This window comes from Microplitis mediator, chromosome 5 (assembly GCF_029852145.1).
Source record: "Microplitis mediator isolate UGA2020A chromosome 5, iyMicMedi2.1, whole genome shotgun sequence".
NCBI lineage: Eukaryota > Metazoa > Arthropoda > Insecta > Hymenoptera > Braconidae > Microplitis > Microplitis mediator.
This window is the reverse complement of record NC_079973.1, coordinates 19,979,725-20,007,617: the sequence shown is the minus strand read 5'-3', so window position 1 is coordinate 20,007,617 and position 27,893 is coordinate 19,979,725. Positions and strand designations below refer to the sequence as shown.

At 28.0% G+C, this 27,893-nt stretch overlaps 6 protein-coding genes across 12 annotated transcripts; 1 reads left to right on the top strand and 5 right to left on the bottom strand.

Annotated features, from left to right (window-relative positions):
* Nucleotides 1-459: 459 nt before the first annotated feature.
* On the top strand, nt 460-27,370 carry LOC130667956 (protein maternal effect lethal 26-like). 5 transcript variants are annotated; one of them, XM_057469900.1, is made up of 5 exons: nt 460-642; nt 6,866-6,926; nt 22,611-22,665; nt 22,888-22,965; nt 23,039-27,370. In XM_057469900.1, the coding sequence occupies exon 5, from the start codon at nt 23,090-23,092 to the stop codon at nt 23,993-23,995; it is 906 nt and encodes a 301-aa protein (XP_057325883.1). In that variant the 5' UTR covers nt 460-642; nt 6,866-6,926; nt 22,611-22,665; nt 22,888-22,965; nt 23,039-23,089; the 3' UTR covers nt 23,996-27,370. The 5 variants fall into 5 exon arrangements, with proteins under 5 accessions (XP_057325883.1, XP_057325879.1, XP_057325884.1 ...); XM_057469896.1 differs by lacking the exons at nt 460-642; nt 6,866-6,926 and adding an exon at nt 21,561-21,694; XM_057469901.1 differs by lacking the exons at nt 460-642; nt 6,866-6,926 and adding an exon at nt 21,561-21,694 and having other exon boundaries at nt 23,028-27,370.
* Nucleotides 1,184-7,225, bottom strand: LOC130667954 (speckle-type POZ protein-like A). Of its 2 annotated transcripts, XM_057469894.1 has the most exons (4): nt 5,938-7,223; nt 3,779-5,862; nt 1,605-3,710; nt 1,184-1,536 (listed from the first exon to the last, which is right to left on the bottom strand). In XM_057469894.1, the coding sequence occupies exon 3, from the start codon at nt 2,633-2,635 to the stop codon at nt 1,634-1,636; it is 1,002 nt and encodes a 333-aa protein (XP_057325877.1). In that variant the 5' UTR covers nt 2,636-3,710; nt 3,779-5,862; nt 5,938-7,223; the 3' UTR covers nt 1,184-1,536; nt 1,605-1,633. The 2 variants fall into 2 exon arrangements, with proteins under 2 accessions (XP_057325877.1, XP_057325878.1); XM_057469895.1 differs by lacking the exon at nt 1,184-1,536 and having other exon boundaries at nt 1,602-3,710; nt 5,938-7,225.
* On the bottom strand, nt 3,707-4,343 carry LOC130667354 (speckle-type POZ protein-like). Its single transcript, XM_057468868.1, has 2 exons — nt 3,820-4,343; nt 3,707-3,710 (listed from the first exon to the last, which is right to left on the bottom strand). The coding sequence occupies exons 1-2, from the start codon at nt 4,341-4,343 to the stop codon at nt 3,707-3,709; spliced, it is 528 nt and encodes a 175-aa protein (XP_057324851.1).
* LOC130667353 (speckle-type POZ protein-like) lies at nt 5,943-7,001 on the bottom strand. The gene is made up of 2 exons (XM_057468867.1): nt 6,935-7,001; nt 5,943-6,640 (listed from the first exon to the last, which is right to left on the bottom strand). Exons 1-2 carry the CDS (start codon nt 6,999-7,001, stop codon nt 5,943-5,945), a joined length of 765 nt encoding a protein of 254 aa, XP_057324850.1.
* LOC130667957 (speckle-type POZ protein B-like) lies at nt 7,324-9,273 on the bottom strand. 2 transcript variants are annotated; one of them, XM_057469903.1, is made up of 3 exons: nt 9,074-9,273; nt 7,648-8,900; nt 7,324-7,577 (listed from the first exon to the last, which is right to left on the bottom strand). In XM_057469903.1, the coding sequence occupies exon 2, from the start codon at nt 8,442-8,444 to the stop codon at nt 7,674-7,676; it is 771 nt and encodes a 256-aa protein (XP_057325886.1). In that variant the 5' UTR covers nt 8,445-8,900; nt 9,074-9,273; the 3' UTR covers nt 7,324-7,577; nt 7,648-7,673. The 2 variants fall into 2 exon arrangements, with proteins under 2 accessions (XP_057325886.1, XP_057325885.1); XM_057469902.1 differs by having other exon boundaries at nt 7,648-9,273.
* Nucleotides 12,582-17,017, bottom strand: LOC130667953 (uncharacterized). Its single transcript, XM_057469893.1, has 2 exons — nt 15,266-17,017; nt 12,582-13,390 (listed from the first exon to the last, which is right to left on the bottom strand). The coding sequence occupies exons 1-2, from the start codon at nt 16,720-16,722 to the stop codon at nt 12,802-12,804; spliced, it is 2,046 nt and encodes a 681-aa protein (XP_057325876.1). The 5' UTR covers nt 16,723-17,017; the 3' UTR covers nt 12,582-12,801.
* Nucleotides 27,371-27,893: the final 523 nt, after the last annotated feature.

The window sequence follows — 27,893 nt, the reverse complement described above, 5'->3', positions numbered from 1 at the left end:
TCTATCATTTCATAAATTTTAAGACAACTAATCCTGTAACGTTAAGCATTAATATGTGAAATTTGAACTTTGAATACAACGATGCGCAGTAGCACCACCTTGGCGCGAAATTTCAAAATTACAATTTAATAATTTCATTAAAATTAATATGTATTAATTATTATATTAATTACACTTAAACATTTTTTATTATATTTTTTACTTCTATTACTATAATTATTGACACAAATAAATTTTTATAAAATTATTTAATTTCAATTTTGAAATTTCGCGGCAAGGTGGCGCTACTACGCATCGTTTCAACGTTCAAATGTTTGCTAAAGTGGGGGTGGGAGAATATGCAAAATCGATTGCTTTGTATCAACTGGCGGTCCAATAGCAGCAGTCAGTATCATGGACAATGGCAGCAGTAGTCCAGATCCTTTTTTACGTTCAAATAAAAAAACAGTATTGCAGTTAATTCGCGGAATTATTCATAAAAATTATTGCTAATGGACATTGTTTAATTAAAATGTGCCGTGTTTGTAAAATTTGAATTATGCAAAGTGTCTGTGGTGTCGTTAAGTGTTGAGTGTAAAGTGTTGCTAATTGCTGATGGTGATATCTTCCAAGTTCCTGAACAAAATCATCTGGCATCGTCTGGTAAGAAATAGCAGTTAAGTGACGTTTTTTTAGCTGCAATACATTTGGAGCATTTGAAATTAAACCTCCAAGTGTATTAGGACACCCTTCTGCATATTATTTCCTCACCAAGGTTTGTTCGAACGCTTGCGTGTTTTTTTTTTAATTTTTAAATATTTTTCTATTATATTCTACCGCCATTTTATTTTAACGTACGATTTTTAGTTTTCTTCTATTTCTCATAACTTATTTGTCAAATATACGCTACAGCTGCTCATAGCGCATTTCGGAATCTACACTAAATACGAATTTTTAAATTTTTATTCTACTTACATATTATTTATTTACTCTAAAATTTAAAAAATTGCCAATTGTCAGCTACATTACACTCATAAAAACATGAGTGTGAATGTAAAAGATATGAGACAAATTTTAAATTACAAATAAACGAATTACAAATATAAAAATGAAAATAAATGCACATATTGATTTTCAAATTATACAAATGCGCATTTTTTAAATTTTCTTCGATTCACATTTAATTCGCAAATTTAAAAATTTAAAAAAATTGATAATCATCAGCTACATTAACACTCATAAAACGATAAATAATGAGAATTTGTGTTCATCTATGAGACTCGGAGCATTCAAATATCTAAGGTATTTATTGTAATTAATTCTCATCGTTTAAACTTAAATGTGATCTTGAAGTTAGCAGAGAATTAACAATTTTCGGATTTTATTTTTCAACAACTTAATTAAAAAGTACAAAAAATGCAAAATACTTTTAATAATAATTAGTTAACATGTTAATTAACGTGAATAATAAAACAAGTTTTTAAATTATGAAATACTGTTGAGCACCAAGTCATTGTACGTAGTTCCAATTGTCGGTGTTTTCTGGGTTTTGTTTACCTGAAAATACAAAAAATAAAATAAACCATTATGAAGTTTATTAAAATAAAAATTAAATAAGTACATACTATTCTAAGGTTGTATCAGCAATACTATTTTAATATTCATTTTTGGAAAATGAATATTTTTCCAACACTTTGAATGCCAAGGAAGAATGTGATTTCTTAAAATTTTCAAAATCCTGAATGTCAATATTATTTTTTTTTATATTTTTGACCAGGAAATCGGTGATGAATTTTACCAGAGGTTCAGCGCTGTAACGATCAGCTAAAGGCATTAATTTGAATGCATTTTCAAGATTCAGAGTTTTACTAAGAGATTCTTGACAAATATTTTTAAGTGACAGTAGCTGATATTTGTCCGCAGCTTCTAATAAATCATCTGCAATCTCATCCAGACCAGTTACTTTATCAGTGTAAATGTACTCAAGGACTTTTTCAAATATCTCTGGAGTAATGTCTGGTATTGATATTTTATTATCTTTCTTCTCAATCATTTCATGTGAAAACATTGCGGCTAGAACAGAACTTCGCGCCATTAGAATACTTCTGTGAGTTTCAAAAGTAGTATCGCCCACATTTATAATAGTATCGCTACCGATTCTAGAGTTATATAATTCAGTGTAATCGTGACCCATTAGATGTTTTGGAATATTTAATTCAAGTTTTGTGGATGTTGTAATAGAGGTGCCATACACGGTAAGATCAAGACACACTGTCAACGTATTATCAGGTAAATATTTATCTTCATTAGCCAATAAAACTTTTTTTATTAAGGCATAATACATTCTTTCTCCTTTACTGACAGATTCCTGATACTCTTTTATACAAATTTTTTCTTTCTTATTATCCAACACATAAAATGAAAATTTTACATTCAATTCGTGATGATCACTTGTTAAACACAAGTAAAAGTCTGCATTTTCTCTAGAATCAAAGACTGATTTAATACGCCATGTATCTTTGAATATAGATCCTGATGAGAATTCGGAAGAATTATGAGTAAAATTGATTTTACTATTGAGAAAAAAATTAATTTTATCAATCTTCCATTCGTAAACGATATTATTTTCATCTATTGTAGTATAACCTCTTTCCATTTTGAATAATTATTTGACTCACAACACAATCAATATTTCAAAATTTTCAAATTATTTATTTTTATTGAGAATTATGTTATCAGATAAGAATTTTGAACTATTTTTTATGCTTATTAGTAGAGCAGTTTATTCAATTATAAATAATATATGTAAAACGACGACTGTCACCCCGCTCAAACTTTACTAGTGTAGAAAATGTACTCAATGGCGGAATGGCGCGCTCATGAGAAACCGCGTAAATAAAATCTACGCGTTGATTTTTGAAAAGTTTATTTTTATAATTTTTTGTTACAGTTTTTATTATATTATTTTTAAAAAATAGTCATTGATAATATATAGTAAATAATATAAACATGAGAAAATATTAACTTTATAAGTACTTCCGGTTAGTAGTGATGTTATTTTTTCTTTCATTGTTTTTTTATCCTATGCTACGTAATAAACTTTTTACCACCAGATGGTATCGATAACTTTAAATATTTTTTGAATTCAACCGTAACAAGAAGTAAACATGCGCATTAAGGGGTAACGGTAACCAATTTTCAATTCAATTTAATTTACGGACAAACACTAGAAACCTAAAATAGAGAGTCTTTAGCGTTTTTTAAAGCCTTAACAGAGGGCTAGAAATTTCGTATTTTCAAGAATTATAATACGTCTCCGAGAAAAATTGTTTTAAAATTCTCATTTACTCAACGAGTGCAACAAAGATAGTTCCGTTTATTTTTCTGAGTGTGAGAAAGAGGTCCGGTAGCGTATCCCCTTAAGGGTCGGCAGTACTAAACGAATTTTTGAATTTTACTTTTCTAATTACGTTTTGAATAATTACGTCACTCGAACGATGAAAACCTTCCAAAAAAAGTTTGGCTTTCACATTTTTTCGGAAGCTATAAAAATTTCTGTAATAACCATTGATTATTAAATTAAAAGAAAAGTAAAATTCAAAAATTCGTTTAGTACGGCCCAGCCTTAAATATAAATGACTTGTAATACTTATTAAAGATATTTGAAATAATAAAATAATTATTGAGCATCAAGTTGTTGTATGTAATTCCAGTACTCGTTGTTAGTTTATCTGAAAGTATAAAAATAAAATAAATAAATTTAAATATCATTGAGTAAAAAATGTGAATAGATACATACATTTTTAGTGGTTGTATTTTCTTAATTTGTTGTTGTTTTACTTATGAGATGATAATTTCTTTATTAATTCAAATGCCTCAGTAACATTTGATTTTTCAAGGACTTTAAAGTCTTCAGTCACGATAATATCTTTAATTTTTGATGCCATATAATCAATCGTAAATTCTAATAAATCTTTTGCACTGTGAAGATCAGCCAAAGTCATTATTTTCAAGGCATTTTTAACAGTTAGAGTTTTACTAAGCGATTCTTGGCACATTTCTTTTAGTGACCGGAGCTGATATTTGTCGGCAACTTCTAATAAATCGTCAGCAATCTCATTCAGATCATTTACTTCATCAGTGTATATGTACTTTAAGACCTTTTCAAATATCTCTGGAGTAACGTCTGGTATAGATATTTTATTTTCTTTTTTCTCAATCATGTCATGAGAAAACATTGCAGCAAGAACAGGACTCCGCGCCATTAAAATGATTTTATGAGCTTGAAATTCTTTATCACCCACATTAATAATAGTATCAGAACACATTTTAGTGTTGTAAAGTTCTGTGTAATCGTGAGCCATTTGACGTTTTGAAAAATTTATAAATTTATCGGAAGTTGTAGTAGGAGTGCCATACACAGTTAAATCAAGGCACACCGTTAAAGTATTATCGGGTAAGTATTTATCTTCGTTTTCCAACAAAGTTTGTTTTGATAAACATAGACATAATTTGGTACTTCTATAGTAGCGTTCTACATAATTGTTTATAAAATTTTTTTCTTTTTTATTGTCTAAGACGTAAAATGAAAATTCTATATTTAATTCGGTATCCTTTATCAGGTTCAAATGAAACTCAACATTGTCTTCAGAACTGAAAATTGCGTCAATCCGCCACATATCGGAGCTGGTTCCCGATGAGATTGGGGAAGAATGAAGAGTAAAATTAGTTTTACGATTGAAAAAAAAATCAATCTTATTTATCTTCCATTCGTAAACAATATTACGTTCGTCTAATGTTGTGTATTCTCTCATCATTTTTAGTTATTATTTAATTTATAACACAAATAATATTATAAGACGATTTATTTATTTACTTTCGTTGCGAATTTTATTATCAGATTATAGTATTGTTGTTATTTCGTACACTTGTTACTCAAATAATGTATTTAATAATAAGTAAAAATAATAAAACACTGAATAACTGTTGTCACTTGATGTGAGAGATCGCGATTAGTTTCACTAACTGCGGCAAACAATTGAGTTTTGTATATTCGCTGACAGCTGTCAGTGTAAAAAAAAAAACAATCACGTACAAAAATGCGCACAAGTTAATTTTTAAAGAATTTTTTATTATGATTTTGTAGTAGTTAATATTATTGAAAATATTTAACACTTTTAACTATTGCAAAATGTATATAATAATAAAAATAAAAATATCACTGAAGACTTTATTTTTGCACTTAAACTTAACAACTTTATACATGAGATTACGACTTCTATTTTACTTATGTGAGAGCGGAGTGGTAGAGATTCTGATTAGTTTCTTATCATCCCAGTATGAATTTCATTTCAATCCCACCAGACTCAACTAACATTTCCTTACCATATACCCCCACTTTTAATTCGCAAGTGGGACTCTGCACTCTTCCATTGGGACCTCTATACTTTTTGGGAAAATAGGATGCGTTAAATGTTTAAAAACTTATTTTTATATAGAAATTTAAAGTTCTTTAAATTTTTATTAAATTATTTAACAATATTTTGTTTATAAAATATATTAAATGATAAAAAATATGATGATGTTATCAGTAATAAGCAATTCTAGTTGAAAGTGATGACGTTATTTGCTGCATATCGTGTTTTGTTTAAAATAATATTCTAAGCAATAACTTTTACAACTCAATGCTATCAGTAAGTCGACATATTTCAAAAACTCAATCATATTATTTAACAAAATGAATATAAATATATTTGAGTTCATAGCAAAAAATTTATGGAAATATTTTTCGTACAAAAATAGTCAGTAATTATGTTGAAATATGAATCAAGATTCTATATCTAAACCTAATTCACTTTTATTTTAAATTTCGATTCATCCGACCTAAAAAAAATAAAAATTTATAAATCATAGAAATAATGAAATAAAGAAAACAGATAAGAGAAAAATAAAAATTACAATTTTTAACTCGAATGAGTAATTTTAGTTTCATTTTTAGCCAAATTCAACATAGTGAATTTTTTAAACAACATCAAATTCAAAGATGATTTTGACTTCTCCAACTCTTTGAAGGTTTTGGTCTCAATTATCTCTTCAGCATTAATAACCACGAACTCACTGACATATTCCAATAACTCTTTGGCATTGTGGCGGTCGGCCAGAGTCATCACATAGAACGAATTTTCTGCAGTTAGAGATTTGCTGAGCGAGTTTTGACACATTTGCTTCAAAGTTTCCAGCTGATATTTATCAGCGGCTTCTAACAAATAGTGAGCGTCATCATCAAGATGAGTCACTTCATCAGTGTAAATATATTCCAAGACTTTTTCGAATATTTTTGGACTAATATCTATTATTGTTAACTTATTATCCTTCTTTTCAATCATTTCGTGAGAAAACATCGCAGCTAAAACAGGACTTCGTGCCATCAGAATAATTTTGTGAGCTGGGAATTCTTTATCTCCCACCTCCACAACAACGTCGCTGCCTATTTTAGAGTTGTAAAGTTCTCCGCACTGATGTGCCATTTGACTTTTTATATTCTTAAATGAAACACTAGTTGTAATTGTAGTACAATCATCGTAAACAGTAACTTCAACACCTACTGTCAAAACATCATGAGGAATCAACTGAAATTTTTCTCTTTGTAATCTTGCTTTTTCTAAAAATTCTCCATAACCCCAGTAACTCAATGAGTTTTTAAAAACTTCCTTAAAGTCTCTAATAAATATTCTTTCTCTATCATTATTTAAAATGAAAAATATAACTTCTGCTGTTATTTTGTTTTCAGTGCAATTATAAAGATATATTGATATGAAATTTGAATACAGACTGGATTCTTTTTTTCTAAAATCCAAGCTAATATTTCATTTATCGTTAATTTCAGCTCCAGTCGAGAATTCTGGTGATTTCAAAATAAGGCCGTCTTGAGTGGCAGGAGCATTAAGGTAAGTACTGATAGCATTTATTTTCCATTCATATAAAACTTTGTGTTTCTTTGCTAAACTATAACCTCTTTCCATCTTTTAAACTTTGTTATTAGAAAAATTAATATAGAAAAAACTTTTTATCTGGAGCTTGATTAACTAGACAGTTTTGTATAATTAACGTTATGCTAAATTTATAAAATATTTTGATATAATTTCAATTTAAGATGTAAACACACGCGTTAAACACCGCGATACACTATAGTGAATTATTTGTGTGAACAATGTGAACATTTCTTGTCTTCCATTTTGTTTCATGGTACAAACAAAGAAGCGTCAGAAAACAAACGATATTAGCGCCATTTCATGTGTGAAAATGGCGGGATTTTCGAAAAAGTGAATGAGAAGGTAATTAATGATAAGAAAAACTTTATTACATTTTATGGGATTACATTAATATTTTTAGTTAGAAAAATACAAACATTTAAATAATAAAAATAAGTAAAAATTAAAATGATAACTGAGTAGAACATATAAGACTTTTAATAATAAATGATTATGTTTAAAGTAATTGAATAATGATTATATAGAATTTAAATTATGGAATATTGTTGAGCACCAAGTTATTGTACTGTGTTTCGATTATTTTTGTTGATCAACTTGCTCGTTTGTCTGTAAATATGAAAAGAAAAATAAATAAACAGCAAATAGTGTTGAGTAAAAAATTAAACGAAATGCATACCAATGATCAATTGTCAGTTAATTTCACTAGTTGGAGAAAGCAAATTTTTCTAATAATTCTAATGCTAAAGGAGGATTTGATTTTTTAAACTCTTTGAAGTTTTGAGTCTCGATAATCTTTTTGATATTTGATGCCATAAACTTATTTGTGAATTCCAATAGATGTTCGGCGCTGTGACGATTAGCTAAAGTCATTATTTTTAATGCATTTTCAACAGTTAAAGTTTTACTAAGTGATTCTTGGCAGATTTCTTTAAGTGACCGTAGCTGATATTTGTCTGCGGCTTCTAATAAACGCTCAGCATCCGCATCCAGACCAGTTACTTCATCAGTGTAGATATACTTTAAGACCTTTTCGAAGATCACTGGAGCAATGTCTGGTATTGATATTTTACTTTCTTTTTTCTCAATCATATTATGAGAGAACATTGCAGCGAGAACAGGACTTCGTGCCATCAGAATAGTTTTGTGAGCTCGGAATTCTGTGTTACGCACGTTTATGATAACATCACTTCCCATCTTAGTGTTGTAAAGTTCTGAGTAATCGTGGGACATTTGACATTTTGGAATATTTAATTCAAGTTTTGTGGAAGTTGAAACAGGAGTATCATACACAGTAAGATCAAGGCAAAATGTTAAAGTATTATTGGGAAAGTATGCATCTTTCCTTTCGACTAAATTATTTGCGTTCATTTCCAAAATATTCATTGGATCGTTTAACTGATAACGTTTTCCTTCTCTTTTAAATACTGTAATTTTTTCGTTATTTAAAATCCAACATGAACATTTGATGTTCATCTTAATAGTTCTATTCAAAGGACACAAAGCGAAGACCCCTTTCGACTTAGGATCAAACCACGACGATATGAACTCATGAAATAAATTTAAACGAATGTGTCATTCATCATTAATTTTGGCTCCTGTTGAGAATTTCGGCGACGTAAGAATAAATTCAGCGTTACTCTCGAAATCATCAATAAAACGATCTATTTTTATCAATCTTCCATTCGTAAACAATTCTATATTCATCAGACATCGTATAACCTCTTTCCATATTAAATATTTATTACACTTTCAACACAATAAATAATTTTAAAATCTTAATTATTTTATTGTTATATTTAAATAGATATCAATCCCAACTATTCCACTTGCTGTTAGTTTTAAATGTTTTCAATAATAAACAAGACGAAATGCTGGCTTTGTTACGAGAGATCCCACGTAAAATTAACAACTGAACCGTGAAATCAGCCTCTTGTAAATATATTAAAAAAAAAAAAACGTTGAGTATATAATAGTCCCGGCGAAAATGTCGTCTTAAAATGAATAGTGGGGGTATAGGAAATACGTGCTAACTAATGGTAGTGGGAGGACGACTTTTTCGCCGGGACTACTATACATTTTATATATTGCAATGATGTACATACTTGTACGTGATTAATTAACTTCACACCATTATCATCCAACTCTGAAGATTTATCCATTCAACTTTTAATTTGATATAAAATAATATAACGATCGGAAAAACGAATTATTCAATAATTAAACTCACACACACATGAAAAATTAATTGTAATATTGTAACAATTAATTAAATTATTTGAATGTATAACCGACAATTTATCGTTGAAAAATTTTAGAGGTTTAAAAAAGTCCACACTGGCGCCACTTTATATCAACAATGGCGGAATTTGAATTCAGTGAGAGAAGTGAATACCCTAGTAGCAATTTTGTCAAAGCCTTGTACCAGCCTGGATCAAGATACTTTAAAAAGGGTTTCGATCGAGAATTGTACAAGAATTGGTCCAGATTCTTGACCAAGATTATTGGTCAAGACTTGAGCCAGACTGTAGTCAGAATTTGTCAAGAATTTGACCAGAAATCTGGACCTGTCTATTGCTAAACTTTGGGACTATCCTATATAGAGGTTCTCATTCTACATTAGTTTCATTTATAATAATACTGTAGTCGAGAAATGAGTTCTCTGTAGAAAATGAATCTAGTTTTTTTAAAAATGCGAGCGACAGCTTATTGAATTCGTCATTAAATTTGACAAGACATTTTTTTTCACAAATAAAAATAGCAATTTTTATAAGTCAAAATCAAATAAAAAAAACGAGAGACTCTGATTATTAGCAATAACTCAAAAATTAATAGAGGAAGCGTAAAATTAAAAAACGATTATTAAAGAAGAAGCAATTTTCTATTTGTCACAACTTTCGGAATTCTATTCCCATTTTTTATAATTTTAATTATTTATCTTAATCTATTCAAAAACTTCCGAAATTTTTTAAGTGCTAGAAAATTCTGAAAATCAATTTTTCTAGGCATTACTACAAACTCAATGCGTAATTTAAAAAAATAACATTTTTAAACTTGTTGACTCAACTATAAATGAGAACCACTGCAATACTATACTTTTTACATTCAAGTGGAAAGGAGGGAAATAGGTGCGCGCTCGTCGTCTTTTGCGTTTCTCGCGCAAGTCTATGTCAAAACTCTGGGTCAAGAATCTGGTTAAATTCTGGTCACAGACTGGCCCAAGTCTGCAGCCAGTCTGGATAAAGATTCTTGATCAAGTGTCTTGGTCGAGAATTGTACAATTCTTTACAAAGTGCTTCTCCAAGTATCTTGCCAAAGAATCTTGCCCAATTCCATTGCTACTAGGGTAATTAACGGTATAATCAATTTTATTTATTTAACGAAATTGCTTTATAGTTTGTCAGAAAAATATAAAAATTTTTTAATAGTAATGAATAATTATTTCCAAAGTAGATAAACAATTAATAGCTCTTATATTATCCTGATATTTTTAGAAAAAAAACAAACATAAAAGACGTAATAATTATTAAGCATTTTTGAAGATATAGAATTATAGTTTTTAAATTACGTATTACAATATACTGTTGAGCACCAAGTTGTTGTATTTAATTCCAATGTTCGTTATTAGTTTACTGAAAATATTAAAAATAAAATAAATAAATTAAAATAGCGTTGAGTAACAAATCTGAAAACCGCCTTACCCTGCGGGCGAGCCCCAAAACTTCCCACTGTTTTCGAGCTTAGGGAGCTCGGAAACATTATTACTTTAGACATTACTACATTATTACTCTTCGAGCTCATAAATTTGTTAGGCCGGTAAAACATACCTTCACTGAAAAATTATAATTTTCGTCCAACGATATCTTTGGAACGAATGAATCGATTTAAACGTTCTTGGTGGCAATCGAAAGGGCTCACCAAGAGTTAGAACTGAATATATTTTGAGGTAAATCGGGCAAGTGGTTTATGAGTTATATGCAAAAAACCAAAAACCAAAAATTTTTTTAATTTTTATTCTTCGTATAACTTGTAAACTACATGACCGATCTACCCCAAAATCTAATCAATTCTAAGTTTTGGTGAGCTCTTTCGATTGCCACCAAGAACGTTCAAATCGGTTCATTCGTTCCAAAGATATCGTCGGACAAAAAAAAGATCACACACACACATACACACGGACGTCCATCCGGGAATAGTCAGGATAGCTTCCTAGGACCTCAAAACGTCGACATCTGATGGAAATTCGATTTTCGAAAATCGGACCGAAACCAATAACTTCCCTTTTTTTGAAAATTTGCAATTTTCTTAGCGGGAAGTTAAAAAAAAAAAAGAAACTAAAAATATGCACATGTAGAAAATTAAGAAAACTATAGGTGCTGTTTTCTGAAATCTATTTTTTTAACTTCCCGCTAAGAAAATTGTAAATTTTCAAAAATTCGGGAAGTTATTGGTTTCGGTCCGATTTACGAAAATCGAATTTCCATCAGATGTCGACGTTTCGAGGTCCTAGGAAGCTATCCTGACTAATTTCACGATGATGTCCGAGTGTATGTATGTGTGTACGTACGTACGTACGTACGTACGTATGTATGTATGTAAATATTCATAACTCTTGAACGGATGAACCGATTTTGATCGTTGAGGTGTCATTCGACGCGGCTTGTTAATGTCTTGAGGCCGTAGAAATTTGAACTTAATCGGTAGGGTGCGTTCAGAGATATTTCAAAAATAAAATTTTTTTAAAAATGTTTTATTTGGATAACTTCCAATTTGCTCGATGGATTGATTCCAAAATCTAATCAGCTCTAAAACTCTATAAGCCGCGTCGAATGCCACCTCAACCATCAAAATCGGTTTATTCGTTCAAGAGAAACCGTTGACGAAAGAATTCAAAAAAAATTTTTTCCTTGGTTTTTTTGAAATTTCTCAAAAACGGCTGAATAAATCAATTTCAAAATTCGACCAGCTTTAGAACTTGATAAAACGCGTCGATTGCCACCTCAACCATCAAAATCGGTTAATTCGTTCGCGAGATATCGTGGAAGAAAGAAATGCTAAAAAATGGTTTTTTACAAAACAATGGCATACAAAAGTATTTGCGAGCTCGAAGAGCTCGAAAATATATTCACAATAATGTTTTCGAGCTCAGCGAGCTCGAAAACAGCGGGAAGTTTTGGGGCTGGCCCGCAGGGTCAACTGACAGACCGATTTTTTTTTTTAAATTGATCATTTTTAATAAAATCCAAGACGTTATGAGAAGTTAGCCAATTTCAATATGATTATGACTCCCTTTTATTTATAGATTTCGACTTTTCTAAGTACAATTTTCAATGAGTGTGAATGTAGCAGACATCAGACAAATTTACAATTATAAATAAATAGAGTAAATAATTAATAAAATGAAATTTAAAAAAAATGCGCATTTAAAAAATTTTGAACTTAATAAGTGCCTTTTCTATAAATTTAATTTTCTTAATCATTTCCTCCATTTATTTTAAATTTTAAATTTATCTGATGTTTGCTACATTCACACTCGTAATTTTTAAACAAAATATGAATAATAATCTATAATCATTAAAAATTAAAAAAAATTATTATTCTCTGAACAAATTTTATTAATTTATAATTTAATGCTTATATATATCCATTTATTAAATATTATTAAGATTACAATTTTCTTTTTGTATTAACGTACATAATTTCATAAAATTTAAATTTACATCTTTATAATTTTTTAAATGATTATAATTAAATTAATATTTTGATATATCTCGTAAATTTATCGAAACAATAATAACAAATAATAAATACAATTAAAAAAATAAAAAATATCTTAATTAGAAAATAAATATTGCATAAAATTAGGTTTCGAATTACTAAATTTAACGCTACAGTTTGCCGCAAGTTTTTTGTTCGTTAAACATGGACAATTAAATTCCTCAACTGATTTAAAATTATCGTTTTCATTATGGTGACTATCATTAGTAACATTAGGATCTACAGTAACAATAAAATAAAAAATATTGAGCAATACTTCCTTTGGATCAATAATATCCCACGGCGGGTATATTTTAATAATATTCTTATTATCAAAATTTATTTTACCAACGATTTCTGGAACCAGTAAAAGTTTAATTGATTTAGATGAATTTAAATCATTATTAATACTACATTTACTGATATTTTCATCTAAAGGTAATAGAGAATTTTCTTTGACGTATTTATCAATTAAATTGCTATCATCGTTAATTATTTTTCCGCTGATAATGAACCTGCTGTATTGCCAAATACATTTATTAATTTGAATAATAACACAGGGTGAATTTGTTTTTAAATGATCTTGAGACATTTGATGTCGCCATATACGTATCGAAGATATTTTTCTTGCGATAAGAGTTTGTAATCTCTCGACCAATGATCCTCTGAAAAAAACAATTGTTTTATTAATATAGATAAATATTTTCCATTATTATTAATTAATAAATTAATTAATAAATACTACTAAAGATGAAGCCATTTGAATTCCAAGCTTATAGAAATTTTCTTTTTAAATTAGAAAAATAAATTCTTGATATTAAGTAACATTTTTAGTCATAAAATTTTGTTAAAAACAAAACAATAAGTCTGGTACTTAATCTCCAATATAATATATTACACACCTAGGGCCGAAAGTAAGAAATGTCTCAGATCACATGTAATCTGAGGCGTTCTTATTTACTGCCCTAGGTATATACTATACTATTTTTTTATTTCATAAACAATATTTATTTAATTTAACGTTTTCCGCAATTTACAAAAACTTTACAATAGACATTCATATTATCACAGTGCGAATAACAAAAAAACTAAAAAAGAAATAAACATTGACAGTCATACTGCACAACTCTTGTAGTACTCAGTTTTTACTCTATTTTTCATTTTCACTCAAATTGACTTCTCAACTGCATTTAGAGACCCACAGAAAAAGTTTACCAATTTTTGAGTAATCATTGGCTAATTTAAAAATTCTAAAACAATATTGAGTGTTCTTTTTCTAAACTTTTTGAAAAAATAATTTTTGGGTAACGAGTTTTTAATATTTTTATACCGAATTTAAGTTCCAATAAAAAATATCGTGAGACATCAAATACCTAAAGTACAAAAAAAATTTTTAAGTCCCTCATAAAATTATTTTCTGACTCATTTTGAAAATAATGCAGCTGATTTCCAATTCACTTTATCAGATAATTTATTAAAGTCAGAAAAATATGATTTTGCAATTAAATTTGATTCTTTAAATAATTTTACAATAAAAATGATTTTTTACAAATTTCTCTAGACATTGATAGCTCGAAACAAAGCTAAAACTATCTGCCCATTGGTTCAATTTCTCACAAAAATTAAATTTAAACAAACGTAATTAACATTTTCCAAGTTTTTGATTAAAAAAATAGAAACAAAATAAGTTTGCTCTACCCGTGTAAAAAAAATTGTTGAAAAAGCGTTGGCTATTCTAAACCCCAGCGTGACATAACGACGAACTTTTCTGAACGTTTTTTAAACTTTTGAAAATTCAAAAGAAAAATCAATGAATATCCTAATATAATCAAGATATCAAAATATGCTAAAAAAACGTTTAATATTTCAAAATGATCTTTTTCTGAACGTATTTTGGACTGAAAAAAGTTTACAAAATAATCTCAAGACGTTAATTTATGGTAATAAATTGTTTTCTTCTTTGTATTTTCCCAAGTTTAAAAAATGATACTGAAGTTAGCCGACGTCTAATAATTTTTGACTTCTTTTAAAAACGATAAATAATAAAAAAAAAATATTTGAAAAAATGCACCTATAGTCTTCTTAATTTTTTACACGTGCAAATTTTTTGTTTGATTTATTTTTTTAAATTAATCTGTTGAAAAGAAAATTGAAAAAATTGTTAATTGTCTGCTAACTTCAGGATCATGTTTAAAAATCATTTAAAAAGTTTCTCATTGTGTCATGTTTTGAATTTCAAAATAATCATTTTCCTGAAGATCGAAACGTTTCCCACGCAACAGAAAAAAAATTGGAAAGTAAAAAATTTACTAGTTGCATGACTACATTTCTAAAATGTTTCGCATTTAGATACTGGTATGTCAGCTGAAATTTTAAGGCCACCTCCAACCTCCGGAGCTACCCCTTAAGCAGTCGAATTACATAAATTTTTCCATTTTCGTTACGCGAAAAACGTTGCGATCTTCAGGTACATAAATAGTCAACACTATCAACCTTTTATCTACATGGATACCGCATAAATAGTAAAAAAGTATACATACTTTTTGGGTTTCTTCTTCTTTTTAACAACAGCATTAATAATAGTATCGCAGCGTTCAACCCTCGACGATTGTTTCGATGGAGGAGAAGTTCCCGTGCTGATAATATTATCCGTAGTATCTATCGAATTATTGCGATCTAAGGCCTGAGGTGGTGTCAGATCTTGAGAAATTTTCTGTGAAGATACTTGACTTATTTCTTCAACAGATTTATCCTCAATAACTATTTCCCTTTCCGACAAGTCATCATTCAAAATACCGCAATTATCGACTGGCGTATTATTGATATTTGTAACAGATTGTGAAGTTACTTCGCTAATTGACAATTCATTTTCAAAAGTCTTATCGCCATCACCATCATCATCATCATCTATTACAACTTTAATATAACGTTCATCATCATCGCCGTTTGATTTATCATCACAATCAATTACTTCATTAGCAATAACTGTACGATTAGCATTTTCAACTTCCGAATAAAAAGTTGCGTCCGAGTCAATAGAATTATCAAACTTTCCATGAGAATGTTCTGATTGAATATCATCAATATTAATTAGAGATCCATCTAAATTACCAACAATATCACTGATTGTTTTGTTGCTGTCACTGTGTATCGTCACATTCATAATATCATCATCATGTTCGCTGTCATCACCCTCATCAATATGTTGATTGATGATTATCGGTGACGATAGTGACTGTATCTCATCTATTTGCGGTGAATTATACTCCGCACTATGAATAGATTCTAAAAATAACGACGAAGGTGCTGGTGAATTTACGTCGACTATTTCAATTGACGGACTTTCATCAATAATTTCATTGATTGGTGACAAACAGGTGTCAATTATTTCATTGATTGGCGATAAACAGGTTTCGATAATTAAATTATCTTGATATTGATCAACAATATTTTTTTCCCTGGGCTTAGATAATTTTTTTGGTGAATCAGCGGTAGGACTAAGGCATACTTTATTGTTGACTTGTTGATTTTCTTTGGATTTAATTAATTTAACTGGTGAAGAATGTAGCCGACAGTTAGAACGCACTTTCTCATTGTCATTTGGTTTGAATCGTTTCAATTGATTGCAATCCTTGAGAGGTGATCGTTGATTTTTTTTTGAAAGTTTTATCTGAGGTGGCGATTCATAGACGACTGATGATGATACAGATGATGGCGATGAACAATTTGAATTTGTTTTGGTATTTCTTTGAATATTTTTATGAGTTTGGAGCCACTGCTCAATGTACTGGGTCCTGTCAAGCATAACCCGGGATCTTACAATTCCATCATGAATACGTGGATCTGGAGATTTATTGAAAACAGAAATTCCTGGTCTGTCATTAGCTACAATAGGGAAATTTGTTTCTTTTACTCTTGGATTTTTTTTCCCAGGAGATGTTTGCTGGAGATTGCACTTGTCTTGTAAATTCGACATCGTTGCCATCAGTGGCTGCATATTTAATTTTTTTCAAAATCTGTATACGTGTAATTTTAAATTGTTGTAATTTTAAATTTATCACATAATTTTTATTATTGTAAGTAATGATTTATTGCAATTTAACAACTATGGGTTATGTCACAAAAACTTAATTGTTTTGGTATTAAAAATATTTTAAAAGTAAGAGTCCTGATCAATTATTATTAAATGGAAAAATTCACTTATAAAAAAATTATTTCTTTGAATAATACATGTTTACACTTTATTTACAATTATTCATGACACTGTGAGTAAACAAACACAGGCTGTACTTTATTTTCCGCCATTTTGAATCGCCATGACAACTTAGAAGCGCGGGAAAATTATTTAAATTTAAAATCGTGATGATGTTCTTTTACACTGCGCGTAAACTGCATTCATATATTAAAATTTAAAGTTAAATAAATGGAGTCATTGTAATTAATGGATTTAGAACTAAATATTAGTCAGAAAGGTTTCAATCATTAATTTAGTATTTTAAATTCTCGCAATGGCCATAGATACCCAAGTGGCACAGAGACAACTTTAAGATGTCATAAAGATTTTTTTTTAAAGGACGTGACTAATTTTTTTTCGGTCTCAAAGCCAAGTTTTTTATGATACTGAAGTTAGCCGACGTCTAATAATTTTTGGATTCTTTAAAAGACGATTAATTAAAAAAAAACAATATTTACAAAAATTGCACTCAGTCTTTTTAATTTTCTACATGTGCATTTTTTCAGTTTCTTTTTTTCTTCAAATTTAATTGTTCAAAATAAAATCATAAAATTTTTAATTGTCTGCTAACTTCAGGATCATAGTTTTTTTTATATAAATACGACATACAGATGTTGATTCTACACGAACAGAATTATCGAACAAAATTTACTTGTTAATTGTAAGTAAAACGGAGCAAAGACGAATAATTACTCTTCTGTTTATAGATATTGTTCAGTTATGGAGTAACAAATACTAAATTTCAGGTAATTTTTAAATAAAAACGAGTAAAAAATAAAACAAAGGGTCCTAGTTTTTATTTTTTTCGTATTTCTGTTGTTTTTGGCCCAGTTTTACTCTAAATTGCAGGGTAAATTTCGCCAAAAAATTGTCTCTGTGTAGAAGTCAAAGGAAATTTTTGTTCTTTTTTCCATCCCGAAAAAATCACTTTAATTAAAAAATCCTTTAGATGACTTATGTGACAATCATTTGTAATTTACTTTCTGTCGTCACTTGTATCAAGTCTTTTAAGCTGATATTTTTGCGGCGATATAAATTTCTGATCGTTTTGTTAATATTTTGGTGCACACAAAAAAAAAAAATTCTCGACTGAAGGTAAATATTCTTGATTCAAGAAAATTTTTTTGGAGACCTAATTTTTCTCAGATAAAGTAAAAATCTTCTCCAACCAAGACGAATTCTCTTGACTCAAGAAAATCTTGACTTGGTTCCCGAAAACGTTTGTCTTCAAAAATATTTTCTTGACTCAAGATATCTGTTTTTTCTGTGTGGCTACTTGGGTACACGGTGAAATTATTCTTGTTTAAAATACTATGGTGACATAGTAAAGCTGGACCACGTTTTCCGTCTGACGGAAATGGAAATAAACAGATGCAAAATGTTTATTACAATTTCTGCAGGTGCCAACATGGTCCGGCTTTACTACGACACTATAGAATTTTAAACGAGAATAATTTCTCCTTATATAAAAACGCTTAATCAGTGAACGAAGGAACGTTTTTTGAATCTTTTGGTATAAAAGTATTCAACAAAATTAGAAATAAAATTTTAAACATAGTCAATCAGACATCAATTAAGTATTTTCTTCATGTGCACGGAAAAAAATAAATAGTAAATGCAACATGATGCAGTCTTGGTAAATAAACATGATGAAATCATGTTGTATCCACATGATTTGTCATGTTTTGGCTACATGATAATCATGTTGCGGTAGCATGAGAAAATCATGTGGCAGCAACATGATTTCTCATGTTTCGGCTACATGACAATCATGTTGCGGTAGCATGAGAAAAATCATGCGGCAGCGACATGATTTTCATGTAGCCTTAATAGTATAAAATTAAGCTGCAACAACTAAATATTTATGCTTCAGAAAAATTATTTATTATCAAGCAACTAGATTTTTTCGGATTTATAATATTGCAGATGAAAATTAGAGTAAATTATCAAATTAAATCATTTGTAAATGATATTTTAGCTTAAGGGGTTAGGGGTAGTCAGGATTTTCAAAAAATTGATTTTTTGCTTGATTGTTGCTAGTATACTAATTTTTTTTTATCAGTTGAAACAACTCATCTCCAATAGCTCCTAAAAATTTGATTCGTTTTTTTTTGTCTTTCATTATTGTTGAGATATTTCAGAAAAAAACAATTATAAGGAAGAATGAGACGAAAATAATAAAAATATTTTTACATGTTCATTTTTTCCAGTATTCTATGATTTCACAATTTATCAAAATCAACGAACTTCAGGACGGATGAGAATATTTGACACATTAAAGTTTGATGATAATAAAAATTAAAAATGTCGATAAGTTAATCATTTGATAGACACTTAAATTTAAATACTAAATACACTGAATAGTACGTCGGCAGGTTAAAAGTGGAAGAATTATTTTTTTAAAGAAGTTATATTTTTATACTTTTCGACGCTCGTGAGAATAACTTTTTTCATATTAGTTAATTTATTTATGACTAATTAACGTCACTTGACTGTGTAAAGTATTATGTTTATGACGTAGTACATGAATGGGCAATAATGTTGCTGAATTTAAAGACTTGTAGTTCTTTTGTCGTCTATATAAGTTGAAAGTTTATTTTGTGGTCGGATTTTTTATGATTTTGTTCCGAGAATTCCCTACGTTTAATACCTCAGAGTAAAGAAACGGTGAATATTGGAATAAAAACTATCGAAAATATAACAAGTGTAGAAAAATAAAACTTTATTATTGCTAACACTTTTAAAAACAATAATTTTTTCATTGCTTTTACAATTTCTTTTTATGAAAGAAAAAATATAAATTAGAAGTAAAATCGAAAAAAATTACTCTTTAAAGTTTATAGAAAAATTAATGACAATAAAGAAAAAAAATGGCAAAATTTTTAAACTGGAGTATTCATAAAAATATTATTAACAAATTTTTTAAATTAAATGATTGAAGTAATTTAATTTCACTAAAAAAAATCGAATAATTATGCAGCCTATTATTAGATAAAATTTTGCTCTGTAATTAAGTATATAACTGATTATATATATATTAGGGTGCTTCAAAAAAAAAAACGTTAATTTTTTTTTTTTTGCTCTTAACCCCTAAAACATTAGTGGTTGCCGAGAAAAAAATCCTCCCAAAAGATGGGCTCTCATCTAGCTCAACTCTAAGAGGTCGCTATTTTAATTTTAATTTCTAAAACTCGATTTTGTAAGTATTTGTAAAAACTATACGTGCTGTAATCAAAAATATTTCTGAACAATATCAAAATTTGGAATTTAAATAATTATCAAACTTTCAATGACCAGAGAGATTTTCGTCTCATACTGCACTTTGTAAAACGTGTGTGAAGTGAAACTGATAACATTACTTATTGTTGTTATTTAGGAATGTTATGACTTCACTTAAGTATGTTATTAGTTCCGAGAAGTATAACTTTAAACATAATCGTGAAGAAAAAACTGTAAAATTAGTATTGTCGACTTATGATTGAAATTATTTATTCAATTAATTTTAAATGTTTACTTAAATTATTTAAAGTAGAACTTCAAAGTTACAATTTTTTGATTTTTTAGAACTTTTTAAAATAATAAACTAACTATTAACTAATTTAATTTGAATTATATTTAACACAAAATCGAAGAATTATGCAGCCTATTATTAGATGAAATTTTGCTCTGTATTTAAGTATATAACTGATTATATATATTTATATATATATATATAAGTATATTACTGTTCGTTAACCATTAATTTGATTATAATTTAATATAATGAACTGAATTAATTAAATTTAATCGTAAAAATAAAAATAAAGTCTTTATGGATCCTCAATCTTTGAGCGATAACATTGCATAAAGAGTAGCTTTGTTCTTAAACAGAACGAATTTCTCGTACAAACAGTTCATAAAAAAATTCTATCTCTGTGTAAATATATGTAGATTTAAATGGGCATTTGAGTTGTCTTAATTTATCAAAATTTTATAGTTGATTGAAGAAAAAGACGATACGGTGTCTTAAAAAAATAAATAAATATTTGGATGATCTAGAAAAATGTCTTCACTGTAAAAAATTGGGAGTGAATTCGGAGTGAATACGGATTTTATTTCAATCCGAATTTACTCCGTCACTTGAGTTCTGGAGTTTAAAAAACAATCACCCCGCATATATAGGGGAGGGTGGGACAAAGTGAGCCTCCATAAAATTTTACTCCTACAGAGTAAATAGAGAGTTTGTTTTTTCAGAAGAGTGATCCGAAATCGGGGTGATCTGAATTTTATTTTAATCCGCATTCCTCCGATTCGAAGTTTTCATATAAAAATTAACTTATTTTAGGAATCAGTTTCAGTCCGAGGGGATTAAATAAATAAACAGTCATCCGCATTTATTCTGCATTTGCTCCGTGGTCACTGTTATTTTTTTACAGTGTTATTAATTTGAACTTAATGGGAAATCAATTTGATGAACTGGTAATTCAAAATTATTTAAATGCTGAAGTTTTATGTTAAAATTTTTTTTTTAATGTACACAGAGCAAAGTTTTTTTGTTGGTTCATTACACTTGCATACTTGGTTTGACCAAAGATTTTTTTCTCTCTTAGTTTATTCCGACATTCGCTGAGAGTTTTAACATGACGCAGAGCTTGCTTTCTTGTCATTCTCTAGTATACATTCTTACAAATCGGTTCTCATGTTTTCAAATTATATTTTGTTATTTTTGTCATGCATCTAGAAGTAGTCGATTAAGGTAAGTTAAGTTTAAAAAATTTGTAATAATTGTTAAAATAAATTTTTTTATTAAATATTTATGCTGAATTTCCAAATTGAAGACTGTGTAGAACATCAAGTTTAAAGTTCTTAATTTTTTTAAGCTTCTGAAAATTTAAATAATTTTTGCCTTTAACTTTTTATTATTGAAGTTCCAAAAAAATATCAAAATTATTTTTTTGAAAATCTACTAAACAAAAAAATTTCACTGTGAAGTAAAATTGTGTAAAATATAATTCAAATTAAATTAGTTAATAGTTAGTTTATTATTTTAAAAAGTTATAAAAAATCAAAAAATTGTAACTTTGAAGTTCTACTTTAAATAATTTAAGTAAACATTTAAAATTAATTGAATAAATAATTTCGATCATAAGTCGACAATACTAATTTTACAGTTTTTTCTTCACGATTATGTTTAAAGTTATACTTCTCGGAACTAATAACATACTAAAGTGAAGTCACGCCATTCTTAAATAACAACAATAAGTAACGTTATCAGTTTCACTCCACACACGTTTTACAAAGTGCAGTATGAGACGAAAATCTCTCTGGTCATTGAAAGTTTGATAATTATTCAAATTCAAAATTTTTATATTGTTCAGAAATATTTTGATTACAGCACTTATAGTTTTTATAAATACTTACAAAATCGAGTTTTATAAATTAATCTCAACAAAAAAAAAAAAAATTAGACGTTATTATTAAAAATATTGTCGCACATTTCTTAAATTTTAAGGTAAAATTTTACAAATTAAATTTAAGGTCAATAAATATTAAATATTGGTATTCTTATTATTGCTAATAGAAATTATCAACTGACATCGTCAATTAATTTTAAAAATATTGGCGGATCAATACTTTGATAACATACATAGTCACATACTGAACAATTACAGATAACAACAAACGGATCTTCTAACAAGATTATTCCTCTCAATTACTATTAAACGGGTAAGTAAATCCGTCATATTTAGCTAATTTTCAACGTAAATAAAAAGTTTAGTATACAAAACACGCAATCTTACCGGATATTAATTTATCACACAGATAACTCAACTACAAAATTATTCTCAATGTTAAATAATTCATTCATTCAGTTGCGATATTTCAAGAATTAAACTTACATCACTCATAAAAATATAATTATTTCATTTTCTTCTTCACATTTTACAGTTTCATGAAGGGGTAATAAATTTCCGTGGTCATCAAAGAGCAAAAATACAATAAATCAACTTTGATAATTTTCCAAACGTAAGCATTTGATTTTATTTTTCTATTAATATTTAATTGATAATTATAATTAATTACAAAAGTGTTTTCACAGATTTATAGTGAAGATTGATTGTATAATTATTAAAAATTTAAATAGTCAATCATGATGCCAGATAGTCAATCCGTGATAGCAAGTAATGAATATAAATATGATTGGACGGTTCAAATAAACAGAAAAAATGAACAACTTACTTCAAATTTATTTGAAATAAAGTCATCACCTGGATTAAATTTTTGTATGACCGCTGAAATGAATAATAATAGTAATTTAATTAAAGTAAAAATAATAAAAACATTCACTAAATTGGCAATAGCGACAATTGAACTTAAAATAGCAGACATGCCGCCAATTATAAAAGATATATCTGAGTGGAAAGATGTTATTATATTTGATAAAATTCCAATTCCTTCTGGTTGTGATGATTGCCAAAAAAATACATGGAATGCATGTATTTTAACGACACCAGATAGTCATGAATATCGTATAAAAATTAGTTGTTCGATAATTTGGTATGGATTTGTTGATGAATTGCTTGCGCCAAAAATCTTTGAGGACATGCAGCGATATTTAAATAAATTGGATTTTAGTGATATTATTATCAAAGTTAATGACACAGAATTTCATGCCCATAAAATTGTTTTGGCTTCTCAGAGTCCAGTTTTTGCTGACATGATAGCGACGTCTGAATCAAATGGAGCATCTAAAGAACAATATATTAATCTTCAAGATGTTGATTGTGATGTTGTGCATGAAATGCTGTCGTTTTTATATTACGGTAAATTAGAGAAAGCTCATTATGATTATCGAATTGCTCTAAAGCTATTCGAAGCAGCGGCTAACACCCGTATCACAAGACTAAAAGATGTTTGTGCAGTTATTTTGAGCAATAAATTAGCTCTTGAAAACGTGTTATTGTTATTAGAACTAGCAAGAAAGTATGATTCATTGATACTGCGACAGCGTGCGATGACTTTTATTATAAATAATCGAAAACAATTATTTCCATAAGTTTTTGTAAGTTATATTATATTTCTATAAAGTATTTCATATTTTTGATAAAATTTATGTTATAATGTTTTATCTTCACGCGATTTTTAAATATTATCAAAGTTTATGTAAACTGGTTTTGAAAACACTATTTTGTCTATATGCACTACTCTAATGCAAAGGGTTTAACGAGCTCTACGTCCGGGTCAAAAATAAAACTTATTTTAGAGTTGGTTTGCCGAATCGAAATTTAAAGCCGTTTTTCACAGGACACACTCGACTTTTTTACGGAGATATAAAATACATTGAGCTTTCGCCTTGGTTTAGACTTAAGTGACTTATTTAGCCACGATTTAAGACGAAAAATTCGAAATCAAGTCAAAATTGACTTGGTTTAGATTTATTCGACTTAAATTTTAAGGCGAAAAATTCAAACAGAAGGTGAATGACTATCGTTCTCAAAGTGAAGACGAATAAGTTCAAAGTGAGATAAGAAAATACGAATAAGTTGAAACTAAGATCAAAAAAAGCTCTAAAAGTTGACGAATATTTAATTTAAGTCGAAAAAGTTGAGATCTTATCGGAAAATCTTCGGCAAAACGATAACTTCAAAAGAACATAAGGTGAAGCGAGTCTGAATCAAGTTTTATTTTAGACTCGGGCGGAGATACAGAGAAAAACAAATTGCCGCTGCAAGTAAATATTACTTATAAGTATTTATATATATATTTTTTTTTCCTTTTGGCCATTGTCTTTATTGGGCCACGTACCAGATTACGTATGTTACATTGTTACATTGGTAATGAGGTAATAACATATTTTCTTGAATCAATTAAATTATCATACTTGCTCAGATAAATTTATTTAAATTTAATAAACGTACAGCTGATTCAGAAAATATTTTCTTAATTTAAAAAATTATACACAAAAAAAAAAAATTTCTAGTTTAAGATGTTTTTGAAAACAAGTCTTCAATTTAATGTTAAATAAATATTTAAATTAATTTTTTTTATTCATATGTAAGTAAATACAATTGATATATTAGTAGTGTTGATGTCACAATTGGTATGTGCGTTTGTTTGTTTATATAATCAAGGTCACTATTTATGATGAATATTGAAAATATTTTAAATATCAAAACGTTATAATTCATATATCTACGGAATTAGTCTAATTACTACTGGAATTTTTTAAAATTTATTTTGAGGAGTAAGCAATTCAAAGTCACTCACGAAATCCTTGCCGTTGAATTAATAACAATAATTAATTAATTCTTTACGAGCAACCTGCAGTCACTACGTGACTGCCCAAATATCACTACTAAATTTATAAAATACGCAGAAAAACAAGATTTCCTGCCGCAAAAAATTTTAATTTGCACCAAGAAATTTTATGCATTATCAATTAAATACAAAAACTGTCTTGGAGCGAGAAAAGATTTTTTTGGTCAAGAAATAATTCCTTGCACCAACTAATTTTTTCTAGTTCTAAATAAATTTTTGTTTTCAATTCACGATGCAAAAAATTTCTTGGGGTAAGTAAAAATTTTCTTTAGGCGAGTAAAGATTTTTTATGTCAATGAATCCTTTTTTTTTCTATGCACACTTTTTTGGCTTTGAGCAGCTTCCTAAAGCCAAAAGGGAGCATAAAAATTTGTCATTTTGGAATAAGTAACGCGGTATAAATAATATAGCTATAAATTCGGTAACATTCAGTCATATTTAGTGACAGAATAATTAAAGTATTAATTTATTAAAAGAAAATAAATACGATCGTATTTTTTTCTCGCGTAATTTAAATGTAATTCGAATGATATAGATAAATCTTTTAATCCCTATACTTGGCAATAACAAAAAGTTTAAACTAAGAAAAGGCACAAATTCAAGTCAAGATTTATCTAATGATACCAATTCCAATAACATTAACTAATTTTATCATATAGATATGGCGGGAAGAAAATTTTCCTTATTCTCTTAATAATATAGATTATTTCTACAAGCATTTTTTAATTTTTTTATTGAGATTAATTATTTTTTATTTTGTAATTTATTTTAAACTTTTCATTTATGAATTTAAATTTTCATTTTCATTATGACATTTGAGGTGAACTTTTTGTGTTAAATTTTAATGACTTATTATTACTTGTTATTTAGTAAACAAAGTATTTTATTAGATATATTTTACACATAATTATATCATATTTGTCAATTTATGAATTAATATAACATTATTAAATATTTTTTTGTTTCATTATTTGTATCCGCAATTTTAAAGATTTCACTGTTGGTTTTCTAATGACTATTCCTGTAAAAAAAAAAACATCAAAATAAATTTTTTGAATGCAATATTGACTAAAAATTTTTTATTGATTTTATGATTTAAAAAAGTTTAAAAAAAATTCAAATTTTTTACCTTGAAAATATCGTCAGCTACAGATCTTTTTCCAAAACCCCGAGCATATCCGCCGCCAGCTATATACATATGATGAAAAGGTCGAGCCGCCTTTGATCTCATTACAAAACTCAATATAAATAATAACAAAATACAATAAATGTTATTAAAATTCATTATTATTTATAATGTAATTGTCTTGAAAACTTAAAAAAAAATTTATGTGAATCAGAATCAAATTTTTACACTCTGTGCGATACTCTGAACAACCGAACGAAAAGTAAAAAAAAATTAACTTAACTTCTTATTTATAAGCAAGCACTTGAATGTATGTACGTCACTTAATAAAAATGTGAGCTTATCAAATATAATATTATAATAGAATATTTACCTCAATTTGTTATCTGTAGATGTATTTCTTTGTTGAGCCAGTCACGTAGACGGAAGTATTTTACATAAAAATTATTAACCAGAATAGTAAAAACTCATCAATGATTGAAACTCTGATAGACAAAATCCATTAATTTGATAATTTTCAAATTATTAAATAGAATTGAGTGTAGGTCACGTTCGATTTTTATCACATGAATATGACGTTTACAATTTTATAGATAAATATTTATTTTTTTAGTATCTATTTTTTTTATTAACTTCGATTAGTTAACATACGAATTGTCGCGGTAAATTATTATTACAAAATTTATAAAAGAAATCGTCTCCCAGGTCATAATAAAACCTGATTTAGATTTGGTCACCTTAAATCATGACTAAGTCTAAACCAATGCGAATTCCGAAAAGAGTTACGGGCCACTTTTCATCCTCCCTGATCCAAAGAGTAGTCATAAGTAAAAAAACAAATTTTTCTAGTTAAAGAGTAGTCATAAGTAAAAAAACAAATTTTTCTAGTTAAAGAGTAGTCATAAGTAAAAAAATAAATTTTTCTTGTAACTTTAAAACGTAATTTTATTATCTTTAACTTTCTTAATAAATTATATTTAATGAACAGATTTGGTGGTCTATTTTAGCCCTCATTATATAAGAAATTTTGATAAGCTTATTATCCGTCGAAATTTATTGGCGTATAGAAAATTTTAAAGGGCCTACTTTGCCCCCTCCTCCCCTATTATTGAGAACTAATAAATTTTTGAATAGTTATTATTCCTGAATTATTTGATTGATCATGCCCATGATTTCCCTTGATCAAAATATTGTTCTAAAAAATGTATGTACAAAATTTTACTTTAATTCGTTAAGACTTGAGACAGTTATCACAATATTGACGGATTTAGACATATTATAGCAATATTTTTTTTTACGACGGCAATTATAAAAAGTAAATTTATAAATAGTAGAGCAACCTAAAAATAGATTATCGCAGCTGATAAAAAATCGGTCATTTATGCTATTACATATGTTAGCGAAATTATGTACTAAAATTGATGTTACACGCTAATTGATCAAATAGCAATAAATATAATTCAAGCAATATAAATAGGCTAGTGTAGCGTGTCATTTGTTGACTCTTACA

Coding starts and splice junctions, on each gene's coding strand:
- LOC130667954 (XM_057469895.1), bottom strand. CDS start 2,635: ATGGAAAGAGGTTATACTACAATAGATGAAAATAATATCGTTTACGAA.
- LOC130667354 (XM_057468868.1), bottom strand. CDS start 4,343: ATGGCTCACGATTACACAGAACTTTACAACACTAAAATGTGTTCTGAT.
- LOC130667353 (XM_057468867.1), bottom strand. CDS start 7,001: ATGGAAAGAGGTTATAGTTTAGCAAAGAAACACAAAGTTTTATATGAA. Junction 6,641..6,934: donor ATGGAAAATAAATGCTATCA/GTACTTACCTTA, acceptor GAGAATTTTTAG/AAAAAGCAAGATTACAAAGA.
- LOC130667957 (XM_057469902.1), bottom strand. CDS start 8,444: ATGAACATCAAATGTTCATGTTGGATTTTAAATAACGAAAAAATTACA.
- LOC130667953 (XM_057469893.1), bottom strand. CDS start 16,722: ATGCAGCCACTGATGGCAACGATGTCGAATTTACAAGACAAGTGCAAT. Junction 13,391..15,265: donor AAGAAGAAGAAACCCAAAAA/GTATGTATACTT, acceptor TGTTTTTTTCAG/AGGATCATTGGTCGAGAGAT.
- LOC130667956 (XM_057469900.1), top strand. CDS start 23,090: ATGATGCCAGATAGTCAATCCGTGATAGCAAGTAATGAATATAAATAT.